Source organism: Neurospora crassa, linkage group I, assembly GCF_000182925.2.
Source record: "Neurospora crassa OR74A linkage group I, whole genome shotgun sequence".
Taxonomy (NCBI): Eukaryota; Fungi; Ascomycota; class Sordariomycetes; order Sordariales; family Sordariaceae; genus Neurospora; species Neurospora crassa.
Window position 1 is genome coordinate 6,236,592 of NC_026501.1, and position 10,084 is coordinate 6,246,675.

Below are 10,084 nucleotides of genomic sequence, written 5' to 3' on the forward strand. Positions count from 1 at the left end.
TGAAAGCCTTCGACCCAGATCCTAAACCAAGGAATTCAGTAAAACAAGATAATCGAAAACGTGACATGCTGCCGCAAGAGTAAAGATAGGAAAAAAAAAAATGTTGTCGAGAAGTCCAGAAAGGCGAGGATGGCCAGCGTTCGGGATATCCAGATTGTGTATAAAGCTGTACAATGAATTTCGGATTCCTGGCTAAAGGTTGCGCTTGTCAATGAAGGAATCCGGTCTGTTCGTCGCAGATTAAGGGGAAAGGGGGGGTTCGTTCTCAATGGATGTCTCATCAAAGCCATGTTGGCCAACACAGGCTTTTGGTAGATTGCATCGTCCCCTGCCCAGTCAATGGGGGAGGGGATGGGGCCTAGCAGGAAATGGCCAGTAATTTATCCTCACCCGGAAACAGCCAGACAGCCAGGCTCACCAAGGTCGACTCAATTCTCGTCCGTGTCTGCAAATCGGACTCGGAGACGCTTAGGCGAACGAGAAGAAGGAGGACCCTCGGCTGAATCCGGCTCCGCTCTCTGTTGGGCATCCATCATCTTCACATCTCCATCTTTTTCAATGGAGGAGTTAGCTGAATGTACAGCGCCGTCATCGTCCTGGTACGTCCTCTTGTTGAAACCAAACGCTGCTGTTATGTATTGGCCCGAGGTGGTTACTTCATTATCCCTCTGAGATTTTCTACCCGCATTCACGGCTCTTAGGGCATCGCTGCCCAGGTCGCGCATCGCAAGATCCGTGTCCGTATGCTCATGATAAGTGCCGGAGCTCCTTCCAAAGATATATTGCGGTTCCGCCAACTTGGCCATTTGCGCCGGTCCGTCATCCTTATCCACGCTCGTCGGAAGTGGAAGAATCTTAGCATTCAAGATCCAGTTATAGATCGGTCGGTCATCCAGAATCGAACCCCGGCTGCACTTCCTCTGCTCAGCAGGCGACATTTCCTCGCGCCGTCGGACAATCACCTCGTCAATGCTGCCGCGCAGCACCAGCGTCTCGACCGTGACCGGCTTCTGCTGGCTTATTCTGCGCGCGCGGCCGATGGCCTGAGCCCCGACCTGCGGGTTCAGCACCGGGTTGATGAAGTAGATGCGGGAAGCCGTCTTCATGTCCAGGCCGTAGGCCGCCTGGCTGACATCCATGAGCATGACCCGTATCTTCGGTTTCAGCGTGAAGGTGGCAAGGTGATGATTTTTGCGCTCGCTGGTGATGCCCTTGGCGTAGATGAGATGCTGGATTCCAAGAACTTCGAGCACCTCGGCGAGGTAGTAGGCTACGTTGTCATTCTCGTAGAATACCAATATCTGCTCGGCTTCTTCGTGTTGGATGATTTGGTCGACGAGATATGAGAGCTTCGCTGAGGCGGTCGAGATCAACCTCGTTGTTACGAGGGGTGCAGTAACTTCCGAGGCCGAGCCGGCTATAGAACCTTGTTGTTCTTGCGCGAGCTTTGTTTTCCCCACAAGAGGTTTTATCACTCGGAGAGCTTTTTTCCGCATATTGGAACGAGTGTCGGTGGTCCCTACTGTGGACTCATTGTCTTGAAGGCGCCCAAATTTCCCCCAACTGGTGTGCGCCAACGCATTTCGCCGATCATGCTCTCCCCACGTGGCAATATCCCTTAACGTGGGCAACGTATCGAGCGTTTTGGGAGATTTGGTGAAGGGCTTTAGGCGCTCCTGAAGGCGAAGAAGGAGGGGCGCCATTGTGCAGACGGGGTCTCTGCCGCTCACATCGATAGACCAATGTTCACCGGCGCCAAAAGGAAAGTTTTCAACGAATACTGGGACCTGGGCAAAACAGTGGGCGGAATCCTTGATGGTGTTGCTAACCGCAACTCGACCAAACTCGATGGCGGTTCGTAGCAAATCGTCGTCCTTTGCGGTAATGTTTACCGCACCCTCATCGAGGAATCGTTCCGCCCTATCAATGGCCTGAAAAATGTCTGACCTAGGAAAGAATTGGCCGCCGAAAAAGCTGGCTTGTCTGAGGTTTTTCACCAAATTTGCCAGCGCGTCCCTCTGGGTCTTGTGGAAAAAGTAATCCTCGTCGGTCCTCACCGATTGTACGGCATTGAATATGATATACATCGAGAAGAGATTGATGGAGAGAATATCTTGGTACGACCCATCAAGATACACAGTTCTCTCCTCAACAGAAGGCATGAATGGGACAATCTCGAGCTTGGTGTGTCGAACAATCAGCGATCCAAGAGTTGCCTTCAGGCAGTCATCGCGGCGATCCACCGTGCGTGAAGACCAGGGTTTAAAGACGTAGTCCTCCCAAAGCACATGGTCCTTTGTCGCTCCAACTACTCCCAGAGACCGGGTGTCGCCAAGCGTGTTAGCCCAGGGTCGTGCTTTCAAGAAAACAGAAGTCATGACACCGATTGCCTTGAGATCCTGGAGCTCTAGATCCGTGGAAACTTGATGATTTTGCTCCAGGCTGCCATGAACTCCATGCTCAAGGCCATAAAGGCCTTTGGATGGTGTGCCAGTGACAACCCATTTAGCATCTACATGCAAATCATTAATGACAAGCTGTAGATTAGTCTTCGGCATGGAGTTGACGCCGCCCGAAGTTGAGTTTCCGAGTATATGGCCCTCGTCGACAATGCAACGCTTCCAATGTACATTTGCCAATGGGTTGCTTTGGTGACTCTGTGAAGACTTCTTCGTTGCTCGTTTGGATGAATGAATGCTCTCGAAGATGCTTCTTGAGAAAAGAACTATGTCATATTCTTTCAGTTCTTCAGCAGCTGGTAGACACAAAGTCTTTGTCTGTAATAGCACTCGGAGGCTGCGGGTGTGCTTCTCAATCTCTTGTTCCCAGTGGGTAACGAGATTTGGCGGCACAATTATAAGAGACGTGTGGGAAAGGTAAATCATCTCACCACGGGTCTCGGTCGCGTTCCTGCGGGTGGGCCGTGGTGAAACTGGCCGAGGTAGGCGGTACCAGCCGGGGTTTCGCTGGATGGCATTTATGACCGCGTCATACTGGAACCCATCATTTTCTTGGCTGTTGGGGGCGAAGATGTCCTTCCACGGTGCTCCGCTTCTCGTGACCTCGGCCGCCGCCATATCCATCAAGCTCCCAACTTTGTGCCGCACAATGGGGTCTGCTCCACGATATAACTCCGGAACAGACGTGGGGATATGCTTCGTCGCTAGGATGAGAGCCAGGCAAATGAGGGTCTTTCCAGCTCCCATTTCCTCAGCCAGGATGCCTCCACAGACGCTGTCATAATAAGCCAGGTCAATAACGATGGTTTGGGCGATGGGGTCCACGTAGTACGTCTTCCCTAGATGATCGACATATCGCTTTGGCAGTCGAGGATCCGGAACTGGCTCTGTCTGTGACTCTCGTTGTACCATGGAAGCTGCGGACCGACACTGAAACGGATATAGCGTCGTCTTGAGGCCCAACACCTTGTTGTCAAGCAAGTTGTGCATACTAGCGCGCCTGTCGAGGTCCTGTACTTGACTCGGTTTGGGATTCGGGGCCGGGAGAGTATTGAACATTTGCAGCAGCGTCTGCGGTTTTCCGATCAGGTCTTGGTCAGTGTTGTTCCCATCGTTATCAAATTTGTGGCATTTGACATTTCCATTCCATGTACAGGAGGAGCAGTCAAGGAGCTGAAAGAGTCTGGTCCTAAGTTGTCGTAGATGTGTATTAGATCGGGGGAGCAGGCGATTCTCGACGTCGTCTGGAAGTAAGTAGACACGAACAATGCCTCTGGAGGGAAACTCAGCTGTAACTCTGAACGTCGTGTGAACCCATTTAGAGCCTAAGAGACTTTGGAATGGGGAAAGGAAGGGAGATTCCACAAGGGAGTCCTGAACACTAGGGGAGAGCGGCGGATCGGAGCCGGCGATACTAATAGGTCCAATCGATGGATTGTATTTCGGCTTGCCTTTAGAGGCCGGAATATCGATGCTGTGCCAGGTGTGAAGCAGAGGGACGGCCCAAAGGGCTGGGGAGATCCCGCTTTCGGCTTCGTTGATAACGACGCACCCGGCCGCGAGAAAGCGGTCGATATGGATGAACGACATAATGGATTCGTGAGAAGTGAGAAGCTGACCAAGATTCACACATGGTATGTTGGTGTTGCTCGAAAAGGATTCAGTCTGATGTCCAATTCAGATTGTGGTTGTGGCAGGACCGGGTGAGGGCCAACCTTGGAGACGGCGGATGGAGACCGAAGACGAGGGATTCAGAGGTCTGAGGTAAGATGTTGGGCACTTGGGAAGTTGAGGTCGATGGCAGCCGCAGGTTGGAGGTTGACGTGGGAGGTTCGAGAAGGAACAGCCAATCGATGGAGGGCAGCCTGGGTTGCGCTAGAAAGGTACGAGCATTTGGCAGATGGTTGCGCTCCACAAAAGGTACTGTCATAACTGCAATAAGAAGTGTTCCATGGTGGCAATCCGGGTCGGGTGTGGGGTGTAAGTGGGAGCATGCTCACCCCCGCCTTTCGTGAACATTACTGGAAAAAACAAGTACATACAAGTAGGTCATGACACGACGGAAGGGTGAAAATAAAATAGTCCATAAATACCTTGCCTTTGCACTAATGCAAATGAGCAGGTTGAATGAAGCCTTCATACAACTGTCCTACTTCACACGTAACCCGTTGTTGGTTTCGTTGTGTTGGAGACACAAATGCGACGAGACAAAATGGGTTTTACTAGAGTCTGAATGGGTGACGAAAGAGGAGAAAAGAACTTAGGACAGCGTAAAAGATAATCGAATACCCGGAAGGAAGGCTGGTGCAGGTGAATGAAAGGTCCGGTAAGGGGCGTCCAGGGCACGGACTTCAACACTTGCTTGTGAAGATCACGGGCATTGTTCCACTTGTTGCAGATGGCAAAAGACCAAAAGCCCGGACTGCCCGGGCAAGCAAAAGATAGTAAGAGGAAACGAGGATGAACCTCATGGTGAATGTCTATAACAATTACGCACCGGTAACGGAGTGATAACTTGCAGTCATCGAAAGAGGGACAAAAAGAGATAAAAGGGTGAAAAAAGATAAGCAACTTTGCGCCACCCGCGAATCGAACGCGGGGCCCATCGATGGCAACGATGGATTTTACCACTAAACCACTGGCGCTTATTGATGAAAACACCCAGAATCTCTTACTATATACAAATACACTACAGGGACCGACATCTTGCGGCTTAGCATCCAGATTGGATATAGCACATCTCGATGAGAGTTCGAGGTATGGGTAAGTTAATATGGTATACTGTGTATGCAAGAGTACTACTTCTTCTTAGCACAAGAAGCTGAGAGATGTTGTTCGTGGGACATCTACACAAATGACTACACAGAAGCTTATCACATATCGGGTACGCTTCCCGGCGCCCAGCATGGCAGGTTCCGCACATCGTCCATAAGTAGCGCGATTGAAACTACGTGCTGACTTTCAAGTTTCTGGCGGAATCAACATCATTCATGGTAAAATATGGCAGACAATGAACACATCGGATTCTGCGTGACAGTGAGATACCAAAATGTGACAAGAGAAGGCAAGAGCGTTCGAAGCTCCCAGACTGCAGTGCTCCTGCATGTATGATGTGGACAGTCTTCAGTTACTGTATGTATCCGTCTTACATCTAACCGTATTTGACGTACATACCTTTCATCATCTCTCCTGCCCCGACTCGGTCCCGTTTTCTAAACCTTTTCACTTCTTCGAACTCGGTTCTCGATCTTACGTCCTCAGTTCCTCCTTTTGTTCTTTCTCGCTCCCCCCCCCCCTCATCCCCGCGGCGACTCCTCAGTTTCCCACGTGTCCCTCAAGCCAAGCACACCAATAGCGTCATCCGGCCAAATGCCGCTGAAGTTGCATCGCGTGCTGACACAAAAGGCAGGCTAGGTAGCCAACGAAAGGATCCTATCCACGGTTTACCTTGTACGGAATTCCATGTTGCCGATGTCGATGGTCTTCCGACCCGTCTCTGGTTACAGGGAAGATCCTCACCCCGCATCGCCGAGGTCCGTGCCTCCAAGTACTACCAAAAGGAACTCGAGACGTAACCTTTACCACAAAAACTTTGGGCCTTTTGATGCCATTCTGTGTCAAAAGGTATCAAGCTATGCTATAGTCTGGTCGGTAGCGCTTTGACCTTTGGCCGGAAATTATTTGCATTGACGAGACTAACGGCTGCCAACATCCCAGGCTCCGTGTCGCCCCCCCCCCGGCTACACCACTTTCAGGAAACCAAGCGGCTGACCCCATCCGCTGTCGATATGTTTCCCTTTCGCCAATCTCGTCACATCGCCATCACACCGTTCGAAAATCGGGTTGTTTCCACGCTTGACACCGATAGCCCTCTCTCGAACAGAACATTCCTGTGGAATTTGCCCGAGTTGAAACGCACAATCTGATATGAAGCCTGGGGCCAGAAATGGACGCTTCTAGCCCTGACGACCACCTCCCTCAACCGTTCCACACCTTGGGCTGCACTACGAGCTTAGTTTCAAGTTTCTTAGCCCGACGGCACGGGTTTACTACACAGTATGTGGTCCCCTCATGTCGCCTGATCATGTGGTCTACTAAGTGCAGAAACCCTGCATCTGCTTTGCAATGACTTGCATATGCCTTCTCGCTTGTGGCCTGAATTATGGGTCTCGACCAAGTATTGAGAAAATTGAGAAGATGTGAGGATTCGATATCACAAGAATTGAGGCGTCTATCCTCATGCTTTTACAGTGATGTCTAACCCCCGGGAGTTGCTAATCCCCCGTAGTGATCTCCTAGGGCACCTATCCGTCAGGTGTACAAAATCGACCCTGAGCATACGGTTCATGGGCCTGGCGAGTAGCAGTGTGTGAAAGACCAGCTCATCCCATTTGATGTCTTGTTTCCACAGTTTAGTAGCCGGAGAACAAAAGAGTCAAAACTAGCTGTTCATCACGACCATCGTTTCTTCCCCACTATCGTCGTTCAAATGACAATATCCGGTAGGTGTTCCTTGCCTCCTCGCTATGGCACAGAAAACCGTCAACCATTTATACGCCGTAAGAAAACAAAGGGGAAAAAAAAACATAGGATATAGTGTTGAGTGAAAGCCTCAGACGGGAAAACCAGAGAGCAGGAAAAAATAAAAAAAAAGAATCGAAGAACCACTGTTGCTATATTGTATGAGGAATTGTTGCTGTCAAAGGCGGCAGCCAGCCCCATGCAACAATGAATGACGGCTCCCTTGCCCCGCCCTCACTTCAGATTCGCAGTGGTAACGACCCTTGGCAATGCTCACACTTGTCTCCCTTGACGATGAATCGTTCATGAGGCGCTCTGGGGCAGGCGCCTTGTGGGCTACCGTCCAGCTCAATCTTGTAGAAGTGAAGACCGGGGTCGGTGCATGACGCGTAGATGTAGTAGTTTTTGAAAAAGTTGCACATGTTTATTGGCAGACAACTAATGGCGTGTGGGTGATATGGTGTGCAGCGTGAATGAGCCAAGAAATCTCCAGCAACCCATTCGGGATGCAGAGGATATGGGACTGATAGTTTGGTTAGTAAATCCGGACAACTATGAGAGTGGACGAGGGCGTACTGTACTGTTAAGCTGGATGACGATCAAGGGAAAATCCAACGGTTGCCTGACTGGAAGGATCTCGCGCACAAGGGAAAAAAAAAGGGCTTCTGGTAGATGCGAATTCACTTGTGTGTAATGAGGCAAACCCGACTTCAAGAGATGCGAGATAGACTTGGTCATGTTTGATATCATTTAAAATCGTGAGACTTGTCGATTTATATTTCTGGAGTGCAAGGTGAACATTCTGAAAAGTGACCCCGAGAAGTGCGCTTTGACCTTCCTTGAAAATGATATCCAGTCCATGTCGCATAAGCTAGCAACGGTATCAAAACCAGCTAAGACCCGAACACGAACGGTGTTTTCATATGATCGAGTAACCACACAAGAAACGATAGGAAAAAGGAACACAGGAAAGAGCGGGAAGACAAGAGGGAGAGAAGAAGAAAGAACGCCAGCGTACAGAAGAACCATGTGCAGGTACCTAACGGTACACTAGAAGCAGGGTCTCCAACATTTTTTGATTAAGGTGCTTGGTTTCGCTCCGCAAGTAACCAAACTACACAGTGTGAAACCTTGACTGGTACATTATCCTGGTTTATACCACTCGAAACCAATACATATCGTGCATCAAAATATCGTTCGTTAACACCCATAGCATGGAAGACGAAAGGTCAGAAGAGAGAGAGAGAGAGAGAGAGAGAGAGAGAGAGGGTTAGCATTACGAGTAGTCAACATGGTAGTGCAGTGGTTGAAACTGCTTATTCAAATAGTCAAGAGACGAACCCATACATACCCCATGGATACGGTCAGTTCGGTGTTTCAGAATCTCGGTATATAAAGCACCGAACGAGAAGGTAGGTCTGACCTGATTTGACCCTCCCCCTCCCCAACTCTCAGGAACGAACTACGCAGCCGCATACAAAAGTAGAGATCGTAAACCGAATGGATAAATTTTGTTTCAACTTCCGAAACGAAAATCGTGGGCATAATGCAAAGTCAATCTTTGCTTTGGTGGCTTGCAAAGCTTAGTGCGGCATTCACTCAGCGCTCAAGGGTGAGCATGCGTTAGGCGTACAAGCCCCTCACATTGCGCCTTGTCCCGTCTGCATTTCAATGTGCGGATAAGGATGGGCATATGTTCGTATGGGATGAGAAGTGACTTTGGCCATCCGTAGGTAGTGTAGAAGGGTGTGAGGTATCGGGAATCAGGCCTGGTGAGGGAAGCAAATGAACAGAAGGTGAGCATTTCCAAACAACTCCTACGCCCGTTTCAGTAGGAAAGAAGATTATTGAGGCCATAGTTGATGACTACTTGGCGGCCAGAACCCCCCAAGTAGGGGGTAGCAAGGTAACATTGATCAGGGTATATAGCGCTCAAAAGAAACATGAGTCCAGCCCTAGACAGGAGGCTAGTCCGCACTTGGCGGCGCTGTGACGAACTAAAAACAAATGATCTCTCGGCGGACTGGCACCGAGCTGTTATGTCTTACGTGGCCAGAATGGATAAAAAGAAGACCTGCTCACGCCCCGCCATTTCTTATATAAGTGGTATATTCTAAGCAACCTTACCCGAGACTTGTAGGCTTCCTGATTCGCGGTTGTGTGTGATTGTAAACGTAAACCTGAAAACGAGGAGCCCATGAGCTTGAAGCCATGGTGGGAGGTGAGCAGATGGCCCATCGACTGCGGGACTGCAATCTTAATACGAACCTCGCAGCATTAGTTGAAATGCAGAGCCACCCAAAACTCAAGAACCGAGGACTTGGCCAACTGGCAGAAACAGGATAGACAAGCCATGTCGAGATCGCGATTCCGCCAACTCCAGATAGATTGATGGGTTTTGTTGGTCTTCGATCCCTTGCCGCTTGGCACTTGCGTGCTCAACGGCCCTCCTTGTCCCTATATGATTGGGTATGATCGTAGTGTACACAAGGCATGGTAGTAATGGCCCCTTGTCGATGTCGATGCCGGGGGCCCCAAGCGTCAAAGCACCCATAGCTTTGCGGCTCTTATTTCATGCAATCCAATGAAGAAGTGAGTTCCGGCCTTGGTTCGCAATTAAATCGTTTTCAAAATGCGTTCAAGCCGGGAGGAGGTGAATCCGTGGTCGAGCGGCCTACGATCTGGCTTCCCCAAAGGCGAAAGATGCGAGTTGATACGTTGGTCCCGGCAGAGCTTGAGTCTCCAACATGACTGATAAGGCGCATCAATCAGACGAATAGAGTCCAATAAAACAGACCGTGGGGCTTGCGACGCATATTATGGAGGAGTTGTGGTCCAGGATGCAGAAAAGCGCTTTTGGGTTACTGTACCATGGTACAAAGGTATGGCGGCAACCTTGATCTCATATCCCCAGGACGGGTACTGCGTAGGACTGTAGCGCAGTCTCAAAATCTGCCGGCTCGTGACTGTGGACTTATCGGTGTGACTTGTCGTGCGCGGGGAGATTTGGTATCGGTTTGTTGGGTGGTGCATGACGCGCCAAATTGCCTAGAGGTGACCTGTTATTCCATTTAGCAGACGGCCAGGTCTCTGTCGTCGTACTT

General features: G+C 50.1%; 2 protein-coding genes and 1 non-coding gene across 3 annotated transcripts; all 3 read right to left on the reverse strand.

Moving 5' to 3' along the window:
* Positions 1-428: 428 nt before the first annotated feature.
* Positions 429-4,049, reverse strand: NCU07358 (hypothetical protein; the record flags this gene model as incomplete). The annotated part of the gene is made up of 1 exon (XM_953038.2): positions 429-4,049. One exon carries the CDS (start codon positions 4,047-4,049, stop codon positions 429-431), a length of 3,621 nt encoding a protein of 1,206 aa, XP_958131.2.
* A 984-nt stretch (positions 4,050-5,033) lies between these two features.
* Positions 5,034-5,104, reverse strand: NCU15036. The gene has a single exon. It is a non-coding gene; the product is annotated as a tRNA-Gly (tRNA).
* A 1,724-nt stretch (positions 5,105-6,828) lies between these two features.
* On the reverse strand, positions 6,829-7,746 carry NCU16411 (hypothetical protein). Its single transcript, XM_011395095.1, has 2 exons — positions 7,562-7,746; positions 6,829-7,503 (listed from the first exon to the last, which is right to left on the reverse strand). Exons 1-2 carry the CDS (start codon positions 7,728-7,730, stop codon positions 7,220-7,222), a joined length of 453 nt encoding a protein of 150 aa, XP_011393397.1. The 5' UTR covers positions 7,731-7,746; the 3' UTR covers positions 6,829-7,219.
* Between the last annotated feature and the right edge of the window lie 2,338 nt (positions 7,747-10,084).

Excerpts from the sequence above, each read along its gene's own strand:
- NCU16411 (XM_011395095.1), bottom strand. The coding sequence starts at position 7,730 with ATGATATCAAACATGACCAAGTCTATCTCGCATCTCTTGAAGTCGGGT. Across the intron at positions 7,504-7,561 it reads GATCGTCATCCAGCTTAACA|TCCCATATCCTCTGCATCCC; the intron begins GTACAGTACGCC and ends CCAAACTATCAG.